Below are 26,659 nucleotides of genomic sequence, written 5' to 3'. Positions count from 1 at the left end.
TATAGCATTTCTTTTTCATTTTATATATTTCGAAAGCAACGAGGAAATTCACGAAAGAATTTTTACTATTTTTATTTTTACACTAACTTGCAACATTCGCATGTTTCTCTCGGCAATATTCTTTTTCCTTATAAAAAATATCTTTATTTCGTAATTAAAAATTTTGTGCACAGAATTTATGCACATTCCCAACTTTAATATGCTCCCAATTCATGATTAACTTCATTTAATTTCCATATAATTAGTTTTAAAACTTCATCTTATCGTAATGCGTTTAATTTAGATTCTTCATCAGTGTCTCAAAGTTGCCAAGAACATGATGCTCCTTACATAACGTAGTCAATTACGATTAGAAAGAGACGTCATGCGATTGAAGTAAAGCGCGTTCGTTATCCTCTTGGCGGACTCTAGTTTTGGGGTACATAGTTTGTTCTGTTAAAAGAAAAATGATAAAATAACCGTTAAACTTGGTCGTATGGTTGTTGTGAGATAAAGTAGCGCTTTTGGTGTCTGCAGAGGACAGCTACGATACGTTTTCCCCTTTTATTCGCCGTTCCCAAGAGCTTTTTCTCTTTCTATCATTGTATCCTATCTATCTTTGTTCGTTTTCTCTCTTTCTATCTTTGTTCGTTCGCTCTATACCTCTTGATAATCCTGGGATGATATTCAAACTCAACATGTGCAAGCCATTAATACGTCAAATATATTCTACGTATGTTCCATAATAATTAAATATGTTCCATGTAATTAAATAAATAATTAAATATGTTCCATATATTATATACCGCACAATTCATCCAACTATACGTATAACACATTTTCTATATTTTCCACAAAATAAAGAATATTTTATGTACCATAAACACGTTAATCATCGTTCATTGTGCAACTCGAGCGATCATTTTCAGACAAAGTTTTTCGTTTAAAACTCGATTAAAGCGACGACGATCAACAATGGAGGTAGGAGACGCACGAAAGGAATCAAAAACTTTCTCGTCCTTCGGAACTTCTGTTTTCAGGAAATAATTATACCTACAATCGTATCTAGATCCGTGTTCTTCGTGCACGTATCAGAATTACGAATACATGGCGCACCGTTTATCGCAATGAAGGAAAATTCATTGGTTTTATCTGCGATGTATCGTTCTGTATCGTCGTTACTAATTGAGTTCTCTCTCATCGCGTCGATAGCGAGAAATACAATTCACGAGCGGAATACTCGTCTTTCATTCACGTTCCATCACTCGTCTTTCGTACACGTTTCCTTTCGAAATGATTTAAATCAATTATTCACATTGGAACCGTATGCGCCAGCCTTTCCTCCTCCTAGATAATGTTTAAACTATTCTGACTTGTTCTGTCGAAGACATTAATTAGTTCTAGTCGTTTGAAGTTAAAATGGTAAATGTAACGCATAGCACAATTTATGAGGTGAATTTTTCATCCCATTGTTCGTTTTCATTTAAGACTACTCAAAAATTCTTCAGCGTATTACAAAATTATGAAGAACGTATTTTGTTCGTTCGAAGCTCTCGTTATTTTTTAATTATTATTAAACGATCACTTGTACCTCGTTCGTAAAGCGATGTGCGAGAATATTCACCATAAGCCAATGGTTTTAAAATGAGAAATAGACGATAAAAAAAGTGCGCTTTGTCTGAGGGTTGAGAGAAGGCTAAGTTAGAAGAGACGTATTGACGTAAATTTCTCCGATAGCGAATGTAGGTCGCCATAGAATATTATGAAGATAAAATTGAACTATCATTTATTATAATTATGTCTGGAATTAGGGATGTTTGGTTATCAAAAGATATTCTTGTCTCTCTGAATTTAAAAGTACTTTCCTCGATGCAAATCTCGATTCCAAGAGACATAAAGTTTTCAAATATACGACTCTCCTTCGATTTCCACCCGAGTAAACAGGCATGTAAAATATACGATAGAAGTTTATTATGCAATACGCTTGGACGCTCGTAAAACTACCTGTAAGACGCGACTTCTTTCGTTTCCTGCTTTTCCGAAAGATAATATTTGAAAGGATGAAATATCTCTAACGTTACTCTATTCTACATTACAGTATTTGAAAGACAACAACAAATTCTCAGGACCTTTAAATTTGTAGCATTTTATCCATTTAACTGCTGTACGGATAAGCGTAAATCAACGCGTAACGTTATACGACATATTAAAAAATGTAACTTTAACGAGCGCAGACATCGAGCATTAAATATCATGCAATGATGTACATGTACTCGAAAGAAAACTTCTAATCGAGATATACAACCGTATCCCTCTAACTATGCAAAATTGGTATAATGTGTGATAAGTCGTTTAAACAAAATTGAAACAACTTGTTTTACATAGTATACAGGCGATTAACCAAAGCACAGTTTAATTAGTTCCTTAATATGCTTATTTCAGAATTCCAATTCAACGAAATAACGTTATGAACAGAGAGAATGAGAGTGAAACTTAACAGAGAATATGGTATCAAAAAGGTGTGAGCCGATAATCTATACAGTAGGTAGCGAAAGAAAGAGTAAATGTTTCATCAATATGTTTTCCTTTCTAGCCTTCTTCTAGCCTTCGTATATTATCCTCCCGTTAATCCTTGGTACTTTTGAAACGGTACCCATTGGGGACGTAACGAGTGTTACGAGTTAATGTAGCATAGTCACTCGGAGAAACTTAAATGAAAAAACTAGCTCTCCTTGGCAAGTGGAGTGTTAAACGAGCACGAATAAACGTCAGGATATTCAGAGCCAACAATACAAGGATCCATAATGAATAAAAAAAGAAAACAAACTTAGTTGAATTTAAAGGTGTATCGAGAATAAAAATGGAAAAATTGTATCTTAAAGCTTAAAGCTTCCTCTCTCAGCCGAATAAATAATTTACATTTAATTTATACACATACATTTTCAGTCTGCACGTTTCTATTTATGTATGTTTAATTCTCAGCTGATTTAGTTACATTTTTGTTTAATAATTTATATTTACTGTACAATCGAAATTCGTAATATTATTTATATGTAAAATGAAATATGAAGTCCGAATAGAAAATTCAGGCTACATCATCGGTACATGCACTGTGAAGTCTATTAACAAGTGTCAAACTAATTTTGGAGGTAGATTCTTTATATTCAAATAAGCAAATGCAACGGTTTAAACTTCATCTGAATTTAGCATCCTTGGCTCCTCCCCTTGTTTGCTGCTTGCTGTTCCCTGTTGTATTTTCGTTGACAATTTCTTCGCAGTCTGCGTTATCTGCCATAACAGATGAAAAGGAGAGGGCGAAATTAACGCGAAACAGTTCTCCCGTCCTCTCTAATTCTGTTGAAAACACTTGCCTGCACGTCCACGTCGATCACAGCCGTAATATCATTTAGCGCTGTTAAAAATTCAGCCGCGATATTCCCCTTACCCTGTGCCTCTAATATTATCGCATAATTGATTAATACCAGGGGATCTTGCGGTGAAAGAGCATGAGCTTTCTGCAACACTTTCTCCGCACCCTCCAGATCCTCCAGACGTTTTAGAGCGACTAAAGTAATAAAGAATTCCGCTTTTTTATTACCATCGTTCATTGCCGTGTTGGCTGACAACGATGGAAGAAGAAACGGAACGAATGCCATTAGAATTTCTTATGCGACAATGACACAGTGACAATGACAGTAGGTTGTATTTTATCATTGAAAGAACACTGTCATTTCTCCAGCATTTTTTGTGAATAGTGACGCATCGTAGAAACATATTATATCGTTAAACATATATTATCGTCGAAATCTATGCTCTTCTCATCGTAAAAAATTTACAAAATCCCATATTTCTCGCATACTAAATTAAATTAAATTAAATTGTATTTATGAAATTAAAAAGGACAGCAGTGGACGTGGAAAAATTTAAATAAGATGAATTTGAAATCAAAGGACAACTTTGAGCGTATTTTTGTGCTTGTCACGTGAATTCGTATTAATCTGTACGCGATAAAATGTTTTACGAAAATGTAGAGTCCAAATTATCTATGGTTCTCTTTAAAGAGATGCTATTCAATTGGTCATAACATTACCGAAATTATATGTCTGTAATTAAAATACTTTTTCAAAATATTTATATAGGAAATCTTACGTCCAAGCAAGAGATACGGCATTGGATTTTTAGGATCCGCGCTAATTGCAGCACACAAATAAATTGCGGCTGAGGCTGGTTGGCCAGTGGTCAGAAAAACCATACCCAAATTATAGGCGGGCAGAAAGGCCATAGAATTGAGGTAGTGAGCTCTCTTCAAGCAGCTAATTGCCTGGAAGTAATTAGAGCGTTAAGCCGATTGACTGACAATTACGACGGCACAATCAATAAATTGCAAGTGCGAGAGTAAATCAGACGAAGCAAATATTGTGCAAGGGTATTATAAAGCGATTGACACATAGCTAACACATAGCTAACGAAATAATAATGGGAATTGATTGTCGAGATTGAAAATCAAATTCCGAGGAACGTCCTCCGAATTTTCTTGATTATTTGAAACATGATAGAAGATTCGATGCCAAGACATGAAGACAATAAAAATTGATCCCTCCAATGAGGGAAACGCGTGACCCATCATACTTTCTTTTCCTCATCCTATAGGAGATCGTTTCCCATTCTCGAACTTTTTATCGACGACAAGGTAATTGAAGCTAAGCTTTAAACTTAACCCACTTAATTTTGAAATCTCGGCTTATTAACTACGTCCAGTAGAATAACAGTGAAGCAGATTAAGAAACTTGTGTTCCGTGCACACTACTTCCTGAATTTTAATCATCAGATCCAAAAGTCTCCGTTACTGTCGTAAAGACATTTAATAACATCCACAGGTTGATTCTATTTATTAAACTACTTTAATTGAAGGCTTTGATGAACAGAATACTTCTCCGTGACAAAGAATTAAAAGAACAAGAAGTCGACTGCAGTAAGCATTGCTTTCCAAACTTTTGTGCGATAAATTAAAGGAGAGAGTGGTTACCTATATACTTCATGCAACATTCTCAGAGGGAATTAGAAGTGTAGTTTTTCTCATTTCAATTAGGTATAATAGATTTTAATTTACTTTCTCGACGGTGGCCTAGGTTTTGCATTAGAAGATAGCCTAGCATAGAATTCGCATTTACCAATTTGCTCCCGCTTCGGCTACAGCGGTGCATTACAAGTCTTGTCTCTTAATTGAGTTCCTCTGATTATGAGTCGCAAGTGCGTCCCGGCCGTCATTCTGAGACGCCGCTTCGCGTGAGCACCATCCCCTTTAATGAGCTTTAAATTGATTATCATCATTAAATCTGGTAGCGTGCACGGATTCACCTTGTCGTGAATAAAAGTCCATGCCAGTTTGCAATTTGCTGTGTTCTCAGGGAAAAATTGTTGTATTTGTCTTTTTTTCTATGAACGTAATGAATTGCGTTCCAGTAGAGTGCAGATAGTATCACGTGTCACGGTGCTATTTCTTCTTTTTCAAAGTGTCTTTGTTCTTTTCGTTGTTTGCTTTTTCAACTTTGTGCAATATAATATCGTTGAACGTGACTATGGTCAACTTTCCTTAACTTCTCTTTAAACTTTAATAACTTACATTGTGTTACATGCGTGTACAACAATAGTGGTAACAAACATCAAGACAAAAATTATGCAGACGAATACATTTATCCGAATATACTTACGGCAACGAATTTCTGCTTGCCGTAAAAACACATTCCGACGTTATTCCATAAAGCATACGATTCTGGAATCGATTGCGCTGCCAACTTGTACTTCGACAGCGCAACATCATACTCTTGGTGATTCTAAAGAGTGAATGTTTTAGTCTGTCAAACAATGGAAATTCCAAAGCACCGCGTATCTCTAATTAAATTCTTTAAATACATTATTGAAATATTACGTGTGCTTTACACCAGAACGACTGCTTCGCCCCTAAGCAACGGTCTTGCTCTACGATAGTTTATTTTGTTCAGACGAATTTACCCGTGTGTTGATACAAGAACGAATAAATTGGAAATAAATGAAAATAAAGCGTACTTGGTACAAAAAGCTTACTATAAAATCTCTAATTAAGGTTGTTATTTATACTTTCAAGAATATAAAAAAGAAATTCTTGACTAAGTTCTCTCATTAAGTTTGCTAGAAAAACAAAGTCTTCATCCTCAAATACTTGAAGAAAAATGAAATAGAAAGTCCGGGTAAGTTTGTTCATCAATGTTGAAACAATTTCTCCCCTATTTGAAATCCAATAGCTGCCATTACCTATACACGTATGGTTCGAAAGTAATGTACTCACTTGGATTATAAAGGCTATCGGTAGAATCGCTCTCGTACAATTTGGAGAATGAGCGACTGCAGTGCCAAATTGTTGGAATGCTCGTTGAACATCGCCAATTTTAAGGTAAAGGAGTCCTAATTCAGTTGCGGCTTCTATGCTTTCGGGATTTTCACTGAAAATAAATAAAGTAAACAGATGAATGACAACGTAAAAAACAGTATTTCCAGAAATTCTCTGATTATTCGTAGATATGATTTTTCTCAACTAAGGAAATTTTATCTCTCCATAACGCGATAATTCGATTATTAGAATTAGGTCACCCGAATATTTTAGAATCTTTTCTAGTAGAGTCCGAAATGACGTATTTTTAAATTCTTGAGATGAAGCAAATAAAAGCAAAACCGTATGCGTCTGTGTATTTGAAACAATCCGTTTTAATATCTTGTATCTCTTTATTTTTAAAGAAAGAAATCTAATGTCTACAACAATAAAAAATGTTTAATACTGAATTAATTACTTTAAGTAAAAAATCAAGCTATATTTTTTTGTTTCAACAATTTTCATAGAATAATTTATTCGATTTAATGGGATATAGTCTTAAATGTTTGATCGATAATTTATACTAACATATCAACGTCAGAAAAGTCAAGAAAATATAATAATAATCAACGTCGTGATAAATTATCTGCTTACGTTGTTGCTGTTTACTTTGCATCTTTTTTAATTTGAGATCTCTATAGTTAGAGTTTGCAACGAGAGGTAGAATATAATACTTTGGAGTATATCGTAAACAAGAACATTCGAACCCACAGTCTTGCAACGCTGGAATTAAATCTGCACGCGCAACTTGTTTATGAAGTCAGGAGAAAGTTTATTATAAGATACATTAAAATAAAAAATAAGAAAGTGAAAAGACAATTGTACATAGATATACATACCTAAGAGCAGCCGTATAAGCATTCTGTGCCTCTGTAACATGATTTTCGAGGAGACATATTTTTGCGAGTGCAATGTATGGCAATTCGTTTTTCGTCAACTCGATCGATCTTTTTAAATGCTTTTTCGCTTCATACAGTTGATTCATCTTCGTATAACATTCGCCTAGAATAAATAAGACATGATTCTATAAATTTTTCTGTGCAAAATGACTTATTATTGACAATATACATGAACAATAATTAAAAACTTTTAAAAACTTAATAGCCTTCCTATTGTATCATCAATAAGTAAAATAATTATATATTTATATTTAGAAGGTTTAATATAATGCAGTTAATACATACCTAGGTTGAAATAAATTTCCCAGTCTGGTATATTTAATATTTTCTCAGCTTCCAAGTATGCGTCGACTGCACGTTTGTGACTGCCCATTATTAAACTGTTCAACAATATTAATAAGAATAACACATTTAAAAAAGTTAGTCTTTATTTTCTACGTCTTCGGAAAACTCGATAACGTACGGATAATAATGTTCTAATCATAAATAATAATCGCGATTTTATTCATTTTGATTCTTTTTCTTTGATAAAGCTACTCTTGAAATGAAAATTTATTCGTAAACTATATTAATAAAAATATCAGAAAAATTGTTATTTGAAATCATTTTATTTCAAATAGAACAACAGACGTTTCTTACATTACAACTTAATTAAATTGTTGAGTAATGCCTCACTACTATCTAAATCTGATCTCGTTCTCGAACAGTGTAACTGGAATCAAATTTCCTTTACTTACAACGACTTGGCTATCTGCTTCACGTTATTAACGTTCGTTGAATTGACGTTATAGGCGGCTTGAAAGCAACTTAACGAGTCTTGAATTTTTCCTTCTCGCCTCAGTATTAAGCCCTATAAAAATTGAAGAAATAAAAATTTCGGTATCAAAATTTCAATGTTGAACAGATCGATTGAAACATGTAGATGTAAAAATTTTGCTTACTTTCAAATAATTCGCGTACTCATTACAACCGTTTGATCTTGTCAGTTCCTGATCGATCAATGTTTTACAAGTTTTATACTCGTGTCGCGTATAATGTCGATGCAACAACCAATTGTTATTCTCTATCGCTGATATTTCTAGCGCTAATTCAATTACAAGAATAATATAAAATTATATCGCGAAATTAAAAAAGTATTAAACATATATACATATGTATCCCAGTTTAAAAAATATCTTTTAAGTTCCCTTGTAAAATATCTATCTTTTTAAAATTCAAAATATTGAAGACCACGATAACCATTCACAGAAAATTTATTTTATGTTATCTCATTGTCGTGGAACTCAAAATTCCAATTTCATTGACGTGTTGCAAATGTTCTTATCTTTTTAAAAACCACAATTCTAATTTATCTTTTACCAAATATTATCACTCAAATTGTATATATATATGTATATATATAAACGTATTTGCTAATACTACATAACCAAAATTTTACACAATATGTATAGTCTTAATGTATAAGTAGTACTATACAAAGAAATACCTTTTTTCCCCTTATCATTTCTTAATCGTTGCGAGACAGTCGCTTGTTGTTGAATGCGACCATTACTAAGAATATTATTAGCCATTGTTAATGCACAAGAGTACGGTAGTACATAATTCACAGATATGTTTTACTTTTACGTCCGAACAACACTTTACATTCATCTATATGTTGTTGCTATTGTTTGTCATGACAACCCTTGTTTTAAGCTCCCTTCGTAAAGAATCAATTTAAGAGAAGAGCAACATTCTATATATGTATAGAAATTTTCTTAATTTTAACATTCAAAAAGAAATAGATCTATCTTTCCAACAAAATATGAAACTAAAAAATAATACGTCGATATTGAATTAATCGCATTCCCGCGCACTTTTCTTTGTCCCATACCTACAAGCTCACATACATAGATAATAGAAACCAGAAGTTAGGACTAAGCAATCTTTACTATCTTTATCGTACATCCCTGTCATCTATAAACAAGAATATGTAATAGTAACCAAAAAATATTTCTATATTACACTTGTATAGGAAAGAAAATAATTTGCAAATAGAAATTTCCCGAAAAGAAACTACGGAAGACAATTTAAGAATAATAATAAACAATGTTGAAATTAAACATAAATGAGTAATAAATTAAAGATGCCCTATCGCTATCGCCAATATAGCGCCATCAGAGTGATAACAGAACTACAGAACGTCATCAGTACATCAACATGGTTATGGCTACTAGTTCCGACGCGATAACAAAACGGAAATGTTAAAACTATCTAACATTTAAATTATAACCAATTTAAATAAAAGAAAATTACCGAAAAGTCAAGCGAGAAAAATCTAAATTATATATAAACGTGTGAAAAGTGTTACTGAAGTGTTAAGTTAGGGAGCATAAAGTGCTCATGATTTCATAATTCCAAGATGTAGAAGAATTGCTAAAATATTAATTAAATACCAATGTCACAAAATTAAGGCTTGTCTTTAATTGTGAGTCAATTCTATTTAGAATCTTTGTCTTAGAGTAATAGAAAATCGTTATCTGCTCTTATTACAACTTTTATAGGTTATCTTATGTATAGTCACTGTTTTATATATATTTGCCTCATGTCCACCTGTTATCAAACATAATCAACAAATATTTTTTTAAATATACACTTTCCATAGCTTCAATACTACATTTACTTAACATTATTAGACATGAATTTGTAGTTAAAATAAGACAATTAAATTAGTGAAACCTTGAACATTGTTTTTTTGTCCCCCCTTTTAATCGTTTGTTCCCTCTTTCCATTCTTTCTGTTATTTTCCAAACACGCTTGTTTAATTTACGTAATGATTATTATGCAAATTATGTTTTGTGTACCTATTTCATTACATAGTACTTTGTATTAAATAACTTTGTGTGTTTATATTTCTGTTATATTTAACATTTAAATATTTTACAAATTAGCAACAATTTAAACATTTTCTGTTACTTGTAATTTATAGTTGTCATTAATCACTTTGTAATTTTACAGCAATCAATATCATCATGATGTCATAATTAAAAAAGTTAAACTCATTGATTGTATCATGAGCTGTTCTGTAGAATTACGACAGCGTAGACAGCAGGGGATGGCGGAGGATCCTCATAAACTTGCAGCAATGATGAATAAATCTCAAAGACTTGTGTTGGGACTATTAGTTTTATTATTAGTTGATATCATTTGGGTTTCTAGTACTGAACTTACTAAAGTAAGGGTTATTTAAATACTATATTTCAGTGAATTATAAAATATATCTTTTATCCAATAATATGGTTTTATATTTCAGTATATTTATAGAGAAGCAGCATTTGAAAAGCCATTTTTTACTACATATATAAAAACATCAATGTTCACATTCTATCTGCTTGGTTTATGTTTTTGGCCTCCATGGAGGGATCAATGCAATAAACCAGCAACGTATATGGTACATTTAAATACAAATAATTCTTTTAACAAAATCAAATTTTCTGTTACTTTTTCATTTTCTTATTCCAGTTTATAGATCCTAATGTGGAAGATGATAATTTCTATTCAGAAGCTAACACAAGTTTGGTAAATAGAAATTCTGCTTTTATTATTTTTATTTTTTTTTCATTTACAAATTAATATGTTAGTAATTTTAATATTGATAATAATACAAATTTATTTAATTGTAGAGTGATCCAACATTTGTTCCAATAAAAACACCAGATCATTGTGATCGTTCTTCAGGCACAGAAAGCGATGATTCATCAATACGCTCAGTAAGATTTAGTAAATTAGCAGAAGTTCGTCATATGTCAGAAAGTGATGCCACGGAAGCATTATTGGCAAGACTTAGTTATCAAGCAAGCTTGAGAGCTGGAGAACATGCAAGACGACAGGCTAATAAGTTTTCTGTTCAAAAAGTTGCTAAAATTGCACTTATGTTTTGTTTACTTGTAGGTATTAATTTAATAGGCTAGAACTATATGTGGTTTAAAATTAACATAAATATTTTTTATTGCAGTGGTTTATGGCAAACTATACTTATCAAATATCATTAGTAAAAACTGAATCAGGAGTTGTAACTGTATTGACATCAATTTCTAGTTTATTTACTTTATTCCTAGCTGCCTTCTTTCCTAGTAATGGTGGGGATAAGTTTACATTGTCTAAATTAGTTGCTGTCTCTATCAGTATTCTTGGACTAGTATGTATAATTTCAGCAAAGCCTTTAATATAGAAAAACATTATTTCTACACTTCTTTATTTTCATAGGTTCTAGTTGGTCTTTCAGATTTAACTGTAGAAACTAGTAGAATACCTACAGCCATAATATTGGCTCTAGTCAGTGCATTTTTTTATGCAGCTTATATTGTATTTCTTAAGAGAAAGGTGGATCATGAAGATAAGATGGATATTCCAATGTTCTTTGGGTTTGTTGGACTTTTTAATTTGACACTTCTATGGCCTGTGTTTTTTATTCTTCATTATGGCCATTGGGAAGAATTTGAATGGCCAGATACTCATCAATGGACATTTTTAATTATTAATGGTTTGATTGGTACAGTTTTAAGTGAGGTGCTTTGGTTGTGGTATGTTCATAAGAAGTATTAAACTTAATTTTTCTGACTTAATATGTTTAATATTTGTCTCATACCTACTTGTAGGGGCTGCTTTTTAACATCATCCCTCATTGCAACTTTGGCAATCAGTTTACTCATGCCAATGTCAATGATAGCTGATGTGTTATTAAAAAAGGTCGAGTACCCTTGTATTTTCTATCTAGGAACCATACCAATGCTATTAGCATTTCTGACTGTGTCTTTTCTATCCTATTATGATAATTGGGATCCAGTCATGGATTTAATAAAAAGAATATACATCTGGATTTGTAGAAAAAATAGATCAATAAGGTAATCTACTTTAAAAAGTAATACTCTTATATAAAATTCAATTTTAATGAAATTAAAAAAACATATCTTTAATTTTAGAATACCAGATCTTGAAGCAGAGCAAACAGAATCACTCATAGGAATAAGTAGCGGCGAACACGAAGCTTAATTCGACAATAATGAAAAAGATATGTAATAAATGTGTTTTGTGTATGTATATTTCTACACCTAACAAATGCTTCGTCAATATGCATAAGACATTATCAGTATATTGTGTATATGTCTTCTCAATATGAATACCTTCTTTAATAAAAGGATTTTGTATATAAATAACTGAATGATGTATGTGTATTTAATTACAAAGCATTTTCACGAAGCATTATATAAGCAATGTTAAGCATTCTAAATTAATGATCATAATTTCTTTTCTACAATATATATGTCATTATATTAATTTGCCATAAAAATTAAGTTTCATTCATGTGCAGAATATTATGATACTGCCAGACAATAATTGCACATTGTTCAATATATATATATTATTTAAAAGTAAAACTCACAAGAATGTTATTTTTCACTATTTTATAAAAGTCAAATAGCAGAATACTTGTCCGTATTTCTTAAAAAAGTTTATTATGCTGATTTCTTATTTCCTTGTTTTCTTTTTTCAAAGAAATTTTTATATTATTTACAATGCATACAGAATTAAGAGTGTTAAAAATTATATTTAGCTTTTGTATTTCCTGCGATTTTTAAAAAAATTATAGTACATTAATTGAAAATGAATTGTGATGTTTTATGTAAAATAATGTTGATAATGTAAATTGTGATAAGTATGTTAAAGACATTGTTTTCATCACTAACATTGTGCTATTATTTAAGTATGTCTGCAATAGTGATGTATGAAGATATCAATGCTGCGTGCACTCTTTAATTTCTCATTCTTCCTAACATTTCACTTCTTCACTTACATAGACTTGAGTCTAAAAAAAGTTTGGAAAACAGAGTACTTATTTCAATAATAATATCTTCTTATTTAATCAAGGTATCGATAATAATTTTATGTTATATTTATTATCAATATTACATTATCTAAAGTATTACTTGAATAATTTCTTTAAATATTTCTTTTTTTTAGTATTGTTTAAAAATTACTTATAGAAAAAATATCAAAAATGTAGAAGAGCTTAATTTATATTTTGTTGTATATTTTCAAAATAATTTAGCATATATTATTATATAAAAATATTTGTTAAATATTATGTACTTATTTAAAACGCAGTATGTCCTAAATTTTAAGACAACGCCAGTGAGATATCTATGCAATTTTAATGATGTAAGACCTTTATAATGGAATTATATTTAGATTTTGGACCAATTTCAAATTCGATAATACTAAGAAATATGGTGGCTAGGGAAAATTGAATATTCATCAATGCATTTTATGGCATACATCTTTTATATTTGATAAAAATGATAATTCTATCATCTTTCTTAAATCTAGTCAAAATAATTGTACTGATAGATTGCTTGATCGAAGTGTATATTTTACACATAACATAACATCTATAATCAATTTCCTTATTTATAAAAACGGACTTTGCTCATAAAACGATGTTAATAACTTCTATGTTTTTATTAAAACAATATGTACAATTTTCTTTAGTATGTTCCAAAATGGAAATATGTAAAAATAAGTTATAATTAATGTTTACACAGATTTTAAATTTGCACATATGCGGTATACATACACATACATAACAAAGAGTTATACTCGTTATGTCATAGATTGTAATATTTTATAAACAGAATTAAGAAATCCATATATAAGTGTACAATTAGCTTGATATTGTGATATAACTATTATGGTGCGCAAATATACTTTAATTTAGTGTAATATAAATCAAGCTATAAGATGCAGATCGTAGTTAATTGTTCCTACATCTACTACAATTGTATATTTATTGTACATACAATATTTGAATATTAAGATTAGAGTGATATACATGTTACATAAATACATCTGTCATTAATAAAACAAAATGACTGATTATCATAACACCTTTGATCTTTCTGTATAAAAAGTTATTGGCTCTTATTAAGAATAAAAATAATTGTTTCAATATGAAAACCTTTTTATAATTGTACATAGAAAAAACATTTGAATTCAGGAAAACAAAAATAATTTTACTTGAAGTATAGAACTATTACTTTGTGAAACATGAAATTAACGTTAAACCTATACAGTTTTTGTATTTCTTCTAATATTAATAATTTATATAATTAGTCCAGGAATTACTTTTACAAATGCTTTGAAAAAAGTGGAAAGTATTGAAATGCATGACTACTTCAATATGGCATATCAAGATAATGCAAATGCTCTGCAATTACACATAAAAAGTAAGGAACTTTCAAAATACCTTTTGTCCAAAAAAAGTCCAATACAGCATTTAATTGATATACTTTTACTTCAGTAAACAGTGAAAATTTATTACCAGTTTCACAAAAGTACAATGCTGGATCATTACGGTAAGAGATTAAGTTAAGTGTTTATTTTTTATTTAGAAAATACTTTTTATTTTAAACTATTTTAGTATACCAGCTGATCCTTCTTGGCCTAAAATACCGCAACGTAAATTAACTAATGATGGTGATACTATTGAACCTCCATGTATAGTCAAATTAAATGGAACTCCCAGGAGTCGTACTATAGTTCAAACGTCGTTAAATCAGTAAGTATTAATTTTAAATGTTCCAAAGCTTTATGTAATTGGTATTGGTAAAAATGTAAATCTACATATTTGGAAACACAGATCTCCTAAATCTACAGCAACTAAAGATAGTGCATACTCTTCTTTTCATCATCAGAAAACTACTTCAAGTATGTACACTTTGAGAAAATTTCCTGGTTACGTCGATCCTCGTTTTAAAAAGTATTTCATTTATGAAAACTCAAAATATGAAATAGATAAAAATTAACATTAATATAAAAATATGCTTAAATATTTTTAAGCAGAGTGACAAATATTAAGAAGAATCAAGTTACATCAACTGAATCATTACAGAAAGAAGTGGATCAATCTAATATTACTACTTTTAGAGAACATCTACATACAGAAGAAACAGAAAAATTAATGCCTGAGAGGTATATGTCAATTTTAATTGAAAGTATATTGCATGATTACAATTATGATTTTTACAACTACTATTATTTTAGGGAACAAACTAAAATAGAGAAAGGACAAAAGCTTCATGAAGAAAAGGAAATTAAATCAACACAAAATTATAAGGCAAATCATATCCTTGATATTAATAAAGAATTACAATTAGAAAAAACTCATTACACAAAAAACTCAGAATTAAAAAGACAAGATTATATTTCAGAAGGTGGCAATAAAAATGAAATTACAGAAAAAGATAAATGTGTGAAGAATGTGAACTCTTTTGAACATATATCAAAATCAATAGTTAATGATGCAAATACTCAGGTGGACATCTCTTCTATGCCAGTACAAGTATATGTTCTAATATTTCATATATATAATTATATTTTTATTAGAAATATAAATAACAGGCCAAATTTCTTTATCGTTTTAATGTATTTAGGAAAGTAATGGGCAGTTGTTTTTTGTGTTAGACAAAAAACTGCAATCACATCCTCTAAGTGCTATTACTGTTCCTCAAGAATATGTTAATCAATGCTATAATGTACAACTTCCAATTCTTGCAATGCAAGTATCTACTACAGGAACAAGTAATGTAATACAACGATGTATAAATCATTCGGAATACCAGAACCAAATCAAAACTCCACCTGTAATGAAGGAAGAATCTGAACACCGTATTCATTCAAACCAGACACAGAATAAAAGCAAATCCCTCATTAACAGTAATAATTTTATAAACACTATTTAAATTACTTTATTTTCTATTTATTAAAATCATAATTTTTCAGATATTGAAGAAAAGGATATCTATGAGAGAAAAAACACATTAGTGGTACAAAGTAATGCGCTTGAAGAAAATAGAAAAAGTTGTTTCACACCAGACTTTCCAGAAAATTCAGCTGTTTCTGAAAAATTACCAAATTTAAATATTCAGAAAGAACAACAAGAATCTAGCGATTCCGAATATTATATTCCCGATATAAATAAAAGAAACATACATAATAATGTTTTCCAATGTTTAAAAATGAGAAAAATGACATGTGATGCAAGTGGTGAAGAAACAACAGATTCTGAAATTATTAGAAAAAGAATCATATTTAAAAAAGAATTTATTGATACAAATGAATCCACAAAGAAAGGTAATAATATTAATACTGACGCTATACATGATAATATCAAAGTTTTGAGTCACAATCATGATAAAGTAAATTATATATCAAAAAATACTGATCAAAATCAATCTTTATATCAAAATTACAAAATCGGTATCTGTGAGACAAAAGGTAGAAATAAATCCGAGCAATATTTATCTTCTAAAAAAAATGGATGTACCAGGAAACTTTGTCGCAATTCAGAACCATATATCACATTTAAACAAAAAAAGACATCAGCAAAATTTTCTAGGAAAGCTAGATCTTATTTTCAAAAGAATTCTCATTCAGCATTGGTAGATTCTGATTATACTTTAGTATGGCCTAGTTGTCAATATAACAAATACAAACGCAATCATACAAATATTCATAAATTCAGTAAGTATAAGGCAAGAAATATGAGTCAACATTTTTATTCTGTTCCTACACACAAACGAAATACGAATACACAAATTAGCAATGTCTCGAATCTTATTGAACAAAATTATTTGCAAAGCAATAAACATATAGATTCAAGGCAAGAAGTTACTAAAAGTTTATCACGGACATGTTTGCAAAGAGAACATTACAAGTATGAAATTTCTCCAAGATCAAATACAGGTGATAAATTTGAAAGATCAAAAGGTATTTCACCAAAAACCCAAGAATTGCTAAATAAAAGTTACTGGGAGTATTATAACAGATTGAGGCACAAAATAAAGAATACAAGCAGTATAGAACAGCAATATTCATATAATTTAACAATGGATACACCTGAAGAAAGAAATAAGGGGAAAGTAAATGAAGTATATGATCAGGAATTAAGAAGTCAATTAGAAGTAAATCCTGAACTTCAAACGTTAAAACAATGCACAGCTCTTTCTACTATGATTAATAAAGCATTGTAAGTTATATAAACAATTGATTTATGTATATATTTTAAAAGAGTAATAACTTATTTTTCATAACTATACAGAGACTCGAATCTTGAATCAAATATTGTGCAAACAGAACAATTATACATAAATGATAATATGAAAACATCATTAAATCATATAGTCAGTGCGCAAAATTCTAATACAAAGAAGATTTCACATTTAGCTACAGATGAATCTGTTACTAATAAAGTAGGATGTAATGGGTATAGAACGAATGATAAAAAATTTTTGGAACTTAAATCCATTAGTAAATATCCATTTTATATACAAATTTAGAGTTATTAATCTTTATTAAATAGTCCATTATATATTACTTTTTTTAATTTTTAGTTTTTTTTGGTGGTATGATGTATATTCTAATAATATTTTTACCAATGTTGTATGACTATTTTTATTACGAAGAATACGATGACTACTACGAAAATTTAAGTTATTTGGAACTGGTAGTGGAATATATTTTCTCTTCATTTAAAGAAGCATTTGGAGGTGTATTCAATGGTTTAAAACAAATTTTTTTTTATCCAGTAAGATTATGAACGAAATTATAAAATTCATTAACGTTAAATGAATGAAAGAGTGACATTAAATTTTATATAATTTTATACGATTTCTAGCATGCATGTAAGAAATGCACCAATATCACATAAAATTAACGATGGTCCCCGCATTACGTGCAAGTTTACATATTTTACTACTGTTTGTTCTTTGCATATTGATTAGTATTTATTTTTGTATTAGACAGGTATTTTTATAATTAATTCTCTGTGTAAATGTTTCGCAATTTGTATATGCATATTTACAATTAAAATGTCATCTGAAGACTATTTATCTCCATAAACTTTTAATTATATCAGTAACATCGTCTATTTACGTTATCGATATTATATATTTTTTCCAATTATCAAAGTATCTATCAATATTTATAATGAAATTGTAGTTTACTAGTAGAATAGCAAATTATATTAATTGACGATGGTACGCATCTGGAGAAGTGATATCTTTATCCCTAATTGCTGCTTATTTTGACTTTTGACTGCAATGTTTATACCTATCAAATTAGATACGGTCTGGATGTGCTTTATCTGTAGTATCAATATCGGCCAGGTTTCTTTCTGTCTTGATCAAGTAAAGTGCGTTGCGTCTGTGAGATGAGCGAACAATATATTCATTTTCGCCGCTCAATTCCTTTTTATTTTCAGAAGAAAAAAGTACAAAAGAGATAAAAAAAGTTTTGTAATGTTTATAGTGATACACCAATCAATAAATTGACCATTTAAAAGCGGATCAAAAGGTTTAAATATGGAAATTCCAATTTAACTTAAGTAATCGAAAACGAAGTGTCGGGTCATCAACGACTAATGCGGACGGAACTGCGAATTTAATCTATCAAAATTCAAGATATACGATAAAGGAAATTACCAACTTGTTACACATACCAATTGAACATAAAATTATTGGCCTTTTTTTATATATTATGATAGTTTTCGACGCATAGAATCCAAAAATGCAAGTCTTAATTTTAGAAATCTGGCGGTTCAAAAGTTATGCGAATACAAATTTGAGCATATTTTAACATATTTTACACGGTTATTTTGATGCCACGTTTTACATACGCATGGACCGCTGGATCCCTAAAGACTTTTATTTTTGAATTCTACACGCCGAGAACTATTAAAAGACTATTTTGTATTCCCTAAAATGAAATTAAATCCAGCAAGAAAATCCATCCAAGAAAATGTAAACGGAATTATCACACAACCTATTAGTAGTGCTCCGGTCTATGGATCCGACCGACTATGGATCTAAACTTTATCTAATCAGTTATCGGGGAGGTAAGTGTATTTTTAAGAAATTTTAAGTATCTCTCCTTTCCATTGAATGCAACTGAGATGCAAATGCCTCCACGAAATTAAAATCTGTTCCAAGAATTGCGTATACTGTGTATAGTGACAATAGCGACGCCCAATTAACGCGGTATACGTCTGTACTACGACATCGCTCATTTTCGACTGCATTCGTAAAACATCGCTGACGATGGTACTGTCATCAGTAGGCGAACATAGGAAACATATTTAACCCTTCGTAAGTTCGTAAACTACAAATGCACTGTGCGCACGTTGATTTCGGTCATTTTGCCTGGAGATCTCCGGTTTGACATACATGGGAGAGACCCGCGATTTTTAACATCGGTACTGCAAAAGTGTGTATATATCATCTCGTCATACAGAAATTGTAATATTAATTAGTGTTTAAACAATTTTCTGCGGTGAAAAAGGATACAAATAATCGTCGATTAAGAAAAGTACGATGGCAGACTATGTGATCGGTGACACAAAACCGGCAGATATACCTCTACCGGATGATGGCCTTTCAGCAGCACAATTATTCGCTACCGGCGACGGTCTTACGTATAATGATTTTATTATTTTACCCGGTTACATTGATTTTACCGCCGACGAGGTTGATTTATTATCGCCGTTAACGAAGAAGATTATGATTAAAGCACCGCTGGTATCATCTCCCATGGACACAGTTACAGAATCCGACATGGCTATTGCCATGGCTCTATGTGGAGGAATTGGAATAATACATCATAATTGTACGCCCGAGTATCAAGCCAATGAAGTACATAAGGTATATATATTTTAATTTAAATATTTTCGTTTGTCTAGTATAATTGCTAAATTTTTATTGCAACTCACGATTTTTGCTATTCATATAGATGGCTTGCAGGTTTCATCTCATCTTATATATCCATGATTTTTTTTATTCGAACAATAACATTAATGTTCAATGATAACATATAGTTTAACAGTAAATAATATCTTGTCAGGAAAAATTATTAAGGAAGCTTTATAGGGGATTTCTTCTACTTTATTGAATTAGTCATATTGATCTCATTTATGCTTATATTTTCTCATAATTCTTATATTAAAAATAAGGAAGTAACTGGAGGTTTTTAAATTTTCAAATTGTACATTAATGTGTTTAAACTTTTTCATCTAATTTTTGTGATTCTAGGTCAAAAAATATAAACATGGTTTCATTAGAGATCCAGTAGTCTTATCACCCAATCACACAGTCAAAGATGTCCTAAATGTGAAAGCTGAACATGGCTTTTCTGGTGTCCCTATTACAAATACAGGAAAAGTTGGGGGAAAACTATTGGGTATTATAACATCTAGAGATATTGACTTTTTGGAAAGTACAACAAATCAACAATACATAAAATTGGAATCAATAATGACAAAATTAGAAAATTTAATTACTGCAACTGCTGGTGTTACATTACAAGAAGCAAATGTAATTCTTGAGAAGTCTAAAAAAGGGAAGCTTCCAATTGTCAATGAAAAAGGGGAATTAGTATCTTTAATGGCAAGAACTGATTTAAAAAAAAATCGTAGTTATCCAAATGCCAGTAAAGATGAGAACAAACAATTATTAGTTGGTGCTGCTATTGGCACACGCAATGCTGATAGACAAAGACTGCAACATCTTACTACAGCTGGTGTTGATGTTATTGTCTTGGATTCTTCTCAAGGCAATTCCAAATATCAAATTGATATGATTAAGTACATTAAATCAGAATATCCAGAATTGCAGGTAATTGCAGGAAATGTTGTAACAACTATGCAAGCTAAAAATCTTATAGAAGCTGGAGCAGATGCTTTAAGAGTTGGGATGGGTTGTGGATCTATTTGTATTACTCAAGAAGTTATGGCTGTGGGAAGACCTCAAGCAACTGCTGTATATAAAGTTGCAGAATATGCAAGGAAATTTGGTGTACCTATTATAGCTGATGGTGGTATTCAATCTATTGGGCACATTATTAAAAGCTTAAGTTTAGGTGCTAGCACAGTCATGATGGGATCTTTATTGGCTGGTACTTCAGAGGCACCAGGTGAATATTTTTTTAGCGATGGTGTACGTCTAAAGAAATATAGAGGTATGGGCTCCTTAGAAGCTATGAATAGAAAAGATGCACATGGCTCAGCAATGGATAGGTACTTCCATAATGAAATGGACAAATTGAAAGTAGCTCAAGGTGTTAGTGGCTCAATAGTTGACAAAGGAACTGTTTTAAAATTCTTACCCTATCTGTTATGTGGCATTAAGCATGGATGTCAAGATATTGGAGCAAAATCTATCTCTACCTTGAGATCTATGATGTATAGTGGAGAATTAAAATTTGAAAGAAGGACACATTCTGCTCAGCAAGAAGGAAATGTTCATAGCCTTTTCTCATATGAAAAAAGACTTTTTTAAATAGGTAAATATTAAATGAGCACCTTACAAAAGGAGAAGTACCTGCATTTAATTGCATATAATTTGTCAATTTTAACAAATTATTCCCCGAATTATGTGAACTCATATATTTGCTTATACCTAAACATATAACTACGCAAAAATATTTTATGAACAATTTGTTTTTTGATAATGGACAAGTGAAATTTACTTCACGATTATTTTACATGTAATGTACTTACATTATAATGTATTTACGAAATACAATGTGTATTCTTTACACATATATGTGTAAAAAAAATTCATCGATACAAGAGAAGAATTTCACTGGCAATTAATTTATAAAAAATCCTATAAATTTACATGAAAAAATTTTTCACATTTCTTTAATAATTCAATTTATTTACATGTATGTACATGTATCTCGCCCTTTAAGTAGATTAATCTGTTTGATTGATGTTACATTTATGACTGAATTGTCAAACGAGTTATAGCTGTATATTACTGTAATATTCTTTTCTTGTTGCATTCTTTGTATCTGATTTATATGCCAAAATCTATATTGTTTGAAATTCCCATAAAATCACATTAACATTTCGATAAAATTAATGAATAAGAAAATAAAAGGTATGTAGTATCCTTAAAAATCCACAATGCAGCAAGAAAAGGATAAAGAAAACAAATCCAGAATTTACATGCCAAACTATGGGAACACTATTGGAAAGAAATTTAATCAACTTAATTGTTTATTAGTTGTGTATTCATTCCTACTGTAACGTGATAAAAAAATATCTCACTAGATTCCAGTGTTATATTTTATCAGCTATTTTAATATAATTTATCAAAATATATTTTTATGATTCTGATTTAATATAAGCTATCTTTTGAGATGAAAGATTTAAGCCTAAGTACTTAAACTAAGTCAATTAATTATATAATCCTAAATATATGAATTAAAAAAATACAATACACCGTTTTATTATAGTCAACCGCAAATTTTATACAGATGTTATAACAAAATTGTATATTTAAAATAAACCCCTAACTAATGTTAAATATATCTCGTATACTTTATTACTATATATTCCATACAAGTGTTTGCATTGAATAAAATAAATCATTAAAATATATCGAACGTTTATTTAAACCATGACATTATACCGTTATATATCGCGCTCTTTTTGAACATAACCTAAAAGTTATCCCGCAACCAGTACAAAAACAAGAGGTCGAAGAAGTGTGAAATTTTTAAACAATGGTTTTATGTAACGTAGAATGTTTAGAAAGAATTTCAAATTACTTAGATGTTTCACCGCTACCACTAGAAATGCAAGAAAATGTAAAATAATAAATTTTATATAAAAATAAATTACTTTCGAGATCGCGATTTTTATATTATTTTATAGGTAATCGTTACTACGGAAAGGGAATCAAATGAAAAGATAGAAGGGTTTAGTACCATAATTCAACTGTTGATTGAAAATTCGAAGTATCCTGACATACTTGGTATTGACAATGAAATGAAAGCATTATCACGTCAGTGGCTGGAATATGCAGTTGTCTGCGTTAATTACGCTGATACTCCTGCTAATGCAAAAAGAGTCTTGCAGGTAATTAAAATCCAATTTATTCAATTATTTATTTAATAAAATTAAAAAAATATAAAATTGCACTAATTGAGTTAGAAATGTACAAAATATATACAAAATTTCATTTTTATAGGAATTAAATGTTACATTAAGAGACAAGACATATTTAACCGGTACAGAGAAAACCATTGCTGATGTTACATTGTATTATGCTCTACATTCAATAATGGTAATGAAAATAAAGTGCAATAAGTAGAGCATGGGAATCCTTAGTAGATTGTATGGATCAATCTAATCTCTTTGACCTATTTTTGTGTTGTAGCGGGAATTAACTCATCAAGAGAAAGCTCAATATGTACATGTCTCAAGATGGTTTGATAACATGCAACAAGAAGAAAAGTTAAGACAGCAATTAGATTTAATTTCTTTTGATTTGTTACATCTATTTTTATGAATAAAGTAAAGAAATAGTAGTAATTTTATAGACATTACATATTATTGTTAAAATAACTTAAGAAACAATAACAGACAGTTACATATTTATTTGTCAACTTATGGAAATAGAAGTAACTAAATTGACAAAATATAAAATTTAAAACATAATGTATTTCTTGTGTCACATATGATAATCTTTTTACATTAGTTCAAAGATAACAATAGCAACCTAGTATCACGGAATAAATCTTTTTTTGTTTTAGACAAATTGCGCATGTTGATTTTCGCAGTTTAGAGCTGATTCTTATATCTCGTCTATGCTCTAAACAATTACCTTATTAACTACTCACATATGCGTATGTATGTATTCATATTTTATTATTACAAGGTATAGACTTGCCCTGACATCTTACGGAAACTCGTGTTATATGTTCTAAAATACCGGTTGTTCAGGTCAAAGTTCAGAGAAACGGAGGTTTTGTGTAATTTAATGTAATACTAAGTGTAATTTATATATATGTATATTCAAATTAACCGCGGAAGTTGATAAAGTTACTAACAGTTATTACTAATTGAATCGTAATATTTGATAGGGTAATATCAAATGATATGAGTTAATTGGCTGTTATCATAATTATAGTTTTATGCAATTCAAAAGTTTATTAGACTATTAGCAAAACTGCCACTGATTTTTGAAATTATGAAGTATCAGATCGAATGAGAAATTTTTTATCTTTTTGGCAGCGTATAGTGAAATAATGCTTGTTTTTAATTAAATAATTTTATTCTTCAAAATAATTTCCATTATGTTCAACAAACTTCTATAATAGACAAATATAATAGATTCTACTTGTAATCACTATTCCACCTAGGCATATAGTATTAAGTGGAATAGATGATTCGTAATACCCAGATAATACGTAACTAGTTTTTATTGATTTATTAAAATTTATTGTTGCAAAGATGTTAATAGTTTAACGTATAACCAAAACATGCATATTAAGTATAATTTACTTTTTTAATTTTTTTCAATATCTTTCAATGAAATTAGGAATATGTGCAATTAACAGAAACATTTGAAATTTAATTTAAAATTAATAGTTGTTTTAATGTTACTACCTTTATTAACATCTTTCAAACAATTTCAACAATATTCAATTGTATAGTGACATAATGATGTATTGTACATGTATAGGTATATATAGCACATAAGACTAAAAGGTACTACATCTAATACTTTATGTTGATTTTCCTAACTTAGCTTTAATTTATCAATAAATAAGGATAAATATTTAATCAGTCTTAAATAGAAAAAATAACATAAATAATGATTGATCTGAGATAATACATGCATTTTGTACTTTCCATAACTTTATATATAAAATATTGCATATCATTCCATAAATTATATTTATATATGTTGTACTTTTATATAACATCTTTTCTGTTTAGAAAATTAGAAAATAAGAATTTATGCTTTGTTAAATATACATATCTTTAAACAAGCCAGTTATATCATTGTTTTAAACTACATAACTATAAGATTCACATTTTCGTATTTTGATATCATTAGTTGAAAATATTATTTTTGATATCATCACACAACATAAATTACTTACTACTACTAATTAAATTAATAATATTAGTCAATATAAATAATAATAAATATGATCACTGTAGAATGTTATACAATCCTGTTTAAAGTAAGTAAACACTACCATATTATTATGATACTTCTAACGTATTAAAGACACATGTAGACAAAAATTAGTATTCCATTTAATATTCCAATCAAATAATTTATTTGTACTCCTGATACCTTTGAAAATCTGAAAAAGAAATGAGATATATGTAACAGAAGAAGCAATTAAAAAGTTATATAAAAAAATAATCAAGTTACATAATATATAAATAATATGATTAAATATCACTTAATTTAATTACATACAGTAATTATATACAGTAAATTTTCCAAACTTTAACTTACCTTTGTTTAGAGGGACTAAAAGGGGAAGGTGGATTGATTCCAGGAATACTGCTATCTTTGTAAATTATAAACCAAGTAAAACCCATCATAATAAGACCACATACTGCTGCTTTTATTAGCCATCCATATGTTTTAAAAAATGATGTCATTACATTCACAACATCATCGTATTGACTACCACTGACAAATTTGTCACTTATAGTTGTTAACTGTTTTACTTTGAACTCTGATATATCAGATATACGTGATAAATCAAATACATTGAATATGTTTGAAAATATAGACGTTGATGATGCTACATATTTAACGTTATTTTGCAGCTGTGAAATACTACCTAAAGAGATGATATGAAAATATCAACAGTTACAATAATATATAAATTATTTAACATGCAATGTTGCAACAAAATTTATTTCTATATGTCTAAATTTATTAATAGAACAAAAAAAATTTCATTTGTAGTTTTAATTATAATAATGTAAATAATAGATAGCATATCAGATCAGTTTACAGAGCATATTCTATTTAAAATGTATTAAGACACATTGAAAACAAATTAAATTCGCAAATTAGATTGCAAATGACGCAACATTGCACAAGTATATTAAAGCATAAATTTTGCATTATTATTTGAAGCTTGTCAATACGAAGATATTGAAAGAAAGTTATCATAAACGATGCATTCCTTATGTTTAATAAATTTTATATCAAGATAAATATATACAAAGTATAAATACATGCAACATGAATTAACACACACAGTAACTTTACAAGACAAACTTCTTAATAAAAAAAATACGACTGAACATTACTTACCATAATTTATATATATCTTTCCCAAGACAATAGACAATGATACTATAAACAGCACTAAACTGAAATTCTGTTCATTTATTTGTAATCTTTTCCATAACCTCACTGGTGCAGCGCAATTTTTGTTTGTCACTAAATCGTTAGTTCTATTTAAACGTGAATTTAGATTTTTTTCACCCATTTCGATTTCCAATTATAAAACACATGTA

The 26,659-nt window shown here is 29.5% G+C and overlaps 5 protein-coding genes across 11 annotated transcripts; 4 read left to right on the top strand and 1 right to left on the bottom strand.

Annotated features, from left to right (window-relative positions):
- Nucleotides 1-2,890: 2,890 nt before the first annotated feature.
- LOC100749804 (Bardet-Biedl syndrome 4 protein homolog) lies at nucleotides 2,891-26,583 on the bottom strand. Of its 3 annotated transcripts, XM_012388417.3 has the most exons (10): nucleotides 8,771-9,180; nucleotides 8,226-8,368; nucleotides 8,022-8,134; nucleotides 7,570-7,664; nucleotides 7,225-7,387; nucleotides 6,305-6,458; nucleotides 5,691-5,813; nucleotides 4,129-4,300; nucleotides 3,351-3,544; nucleotides 2,891-3,267 (listed from the first exon to the last, which is right to left on the bottom strand). In XM_012388417.3, the coding sequence occupies exons 1-10, from the start codon at nucleotides 8,853-8,855 to the stop codon at nucleotides 3,166-3,168; spliced, it is 1,344 nt and encodes a 447-aa protein (XP_012243840.1). In that variant the 5' UTR covers nucleotides 8,856-9,180; the 3' UTR covers nucleotides 2,891-3,165. The 3 variants fall into 3 exon arrangements, with proteins under 3 accessions (XP_012243840.1, XP_024224983.1, XP_024224982.1); XM_024369215.2 differs by lacking the exons at nucleotides 8,226-8,368; nucleotides 8,771-9,180 and adding an exon at nucleotides 26,454-26,583; XM_024369214.2 differs by lacking the exon at nucleotides 8,226-8,368.
- Nucleotides 9,428-12,701, top strand: LOC100749686 (solute carrier family 35 member F5). Of its 2 annotated transcripts, XM_003491336.4 has the most exons (9): nucleotides 9,428-9,751; nucleotides 10,282-10,498; nucleotides 10,577-10,714; nucleotides 10,786-10,842; nucleotides 10,947-11,210; nucleotides 11,279-11,461; nucleotides 11,530-11,846; nucleotides 11,922-12,167; nucleotides 12,246-12,574. In XM_003491336.4, the coding sequence occupies exons 2-9, from the start codon at nucleotides 10,337-10,339 to the stop codon at nucleotides 12,313-12,315; spliced, it is 1,437 nt and encodes a 478-aa protein (XP_003491384.1). In that variant the 5' UTR covers nucleotides 9,428-9,751; nucleotides 10,282-10,336; the 3' UTR covers nucleotides 12,316-12,574. The 2 variants fall into 2 exon arrangements, with proteins under 2 accessions (XP_003491384.1, XP_024224979.1); XM_024369211.2 differs by lacking the exon at nucleotides 9,428-9,751 and having other exon boundaries at nucleotides 10,371-10,498; nucleotides 10,588-10,714; nucleotides 12,246-12,701.
- On the top strand, nucleotides 13,313-18,205 carry LOC100746269 (putative uncharacterized protein DDB_G0282133). 3 transcript variants are annotated; one of them, XM_024369208.2, is made up of 11 exons: nucleotides 13,313-14,546; nucleotides 14,621-14,675; nucleotides 14,741-14,878; nucleotides 14,960-15,079; nucleotides 15,163-15,291; nucleotides 15,364-15,661; nucleotides 15,753-16,035; nucleotides 16,102-17,347; nucleotides 17,420-17,628; nucleotides 17,712-17,905; nucleotides 17,996-18,205. In XM_024369208.2, exons 1-11 carry the CDS (start codon nucleotides 14,483-14,485, stop codon nucleotides 18,026-18,028), a joined length of 2,769 nt encoding a protein of 922 aa, XP_024224976.1. In that variant the 5' UTR covers nucleotides 13,313-14,482; the 3' UTR covers nucleotides 18,029-18,205. The 3 variants fall into 3 exon arrangements, with proteins under 3 accessions (XP_024224976.1, XP_024224975.1, XP_024224978.1); XM_024369207.2 differs by having other exon boundaries at nucleotides 15,160-15,291; XM_024369210.2 differs by having other exon boundaries at nucleotides 13,313-14,675; nucleotides 15,015-15,079; nucleotides 15,160-15,291.
- LOC100749567 (inosine-5'-monophosphate dehydrogenase 1b) lies at nucleotides 18,301-21,779 on the top strand. Of its 2 annotated transcripts, XM_033322068.1 has the most exons (3): nucleotides 18,301-19,581; nucleotides 19,657-20,015; nucleotides 20,403-21,647. In XM_033322068.1, exons 2-3 carry the CDS (start codon nucleotides 19,689-19,691, stop codon nucleotides 21,645-21,647), a joined length of 1,572 nt encoding a protein of 523 aa, XP_033177959.1. In that variant the 5' UTR covers nucleotides 18,301-19,581; nucleotides 19,657-19,688. The 2 variants fall into 2 exon arrangements, with proteins under 2 accessions (XP_033177959.1, XP_003491383.1); XM_003491335.4 differs by having other exon boundaries at nucleotides 19,491-20,015; nucleotides 20,403-21,779.
- Nucleotides 22,785-23,904, top strand: LOC100749251 (eukaryotic translation elongation factor 1 epsilon-1). The gene is made up of 4 exons (XM_003491332.3): nucleotides 22,785-22,965; nucleotides 23,033-23,236; nucleotides 23,349-23,444; nucleotides 23,538-23,904. Exons 1-4 carry the CDS (start codon nucleotides 22,882-22,884, stop codon nucleotides 23,667-23,669), a joined length of 516 nt encoding a protein of 171 aa, XP_003491380.1. The 5' UTR covers nucleotides 22,785-22,881; the 3' UTR covers nucleotides 23,670-23,904.
- Nucleotides 26,584-26,659: the final 76 nt, after the last annotated feature.

The sequence above is a fragment of the Bombus impatiens genome, unplaced genomic scaffold (assembly GCF_000188095.3).
Source record: "Bombus impatiens unplaced genomic scaffold, BIMP_2.2 scf_0548, whole genome shotgun sequence".
NCBI classification, from domain to species: domain Eukaryota; kingdom Metazoa; phylum Arthropoda; class Insecta; order Hymenoptera; family Apidae; genus Bombus; species Bombus impatiens.
This window is presented reverse-complemented; position numbering and strand designations above follow the sequence as displayed.

Coding starts and splice junctions, on each gene's coding strand:
- LOC100749686 (XM_003491336.4), top strand. CDS start 10,337: ATGAGCTGTTCTGTAGAATTACGACAGCGTAGACAGCAGGGGATGGCG. Junction 10,499..10,576: donor CTAGTACTGAACTTACTAAA/GTAAGGGTTATT, acceptor TTTATATTTCAG/TATATTTATAGAGAAGCAGC. Junction 10,843..10,946: donor CAGAAGCTAACACAAGTTTG/GTAAATAGAAAT, acceptor ATTTAATTGTAG/AGTGATCCAACATTTGTTCC.
- LOC100749804 (XM_012388417.3), bottom strand. CDS start 8,855: ATGGCTAATAATATTCTTAGTAATGGTCGCATTCAACAACAAGCGACT. Junction 7,665..8,021: donor AAGCAGATAGCCAAGTCGTT/GTAAGTAAAGGA, acceptor ATTGTTGAACAG/TTTAATAATGGGCAGTCACA. Junction 4,301..5,690: donor GCAAGCAGAAATTCGTTGCC/GTAAGTATATTC, acceptor AATTACTTCCAG/GCAATTAGCTGCTTGAAGAG.
- LOC100749251 (XM_003491332.3), top strand. CDS start 22,882: ATGGTTTTATGTAACGTAGAATGTTTAGAAAGAATTTCAAATTACTTA. Junction 22,966..23,032: donor CACTAGAAATGCAAGAAAAT/GTAAAATAATAA, acceptor ATTATTTTATAG/GTAATCGTTACTACGGAAAG. Junction 23,445..23,537: donor ATGCTCTACATTCAATAATG/GTAATGAAAATA, acceptor TTTGTGTTGTAG/CGGGAATTAACTCATCAAGA.
- LOC100746269 (XM_024369207.2), top strand. CDS start 14,483: ATGCATGACTACTTCAATATGGCATATCAAGATAATGCAAATGCTCTG. Junction 14,879..14,959: donor GTTCAAACGTCGTTAAATCA/GTAAGTATTAAT, acceptor TTGGAAACACAG/ATCTCCTAAATCTACAGCAA. Junction 16,036..16,101: donor AAGCAAATCCCTCATTAACA/GTAATAATTTTA, acceptor ATAATTTTTCAG/ATATTGAAGAAAAGGATATC.
- LOC100749567 (XM_003491335.4), top strand. CDS start 19,689: ATGGCAGACTATGTGATCGGTGACACAAAACCGGCAGATATACCTCTA. Junction 20,016..20,402: donor AAGCCAATGAAGTACATAAG/GTATATATATTT, acceptor TTGTGATTCTAG/GTCAAAAAATATAAACATGG.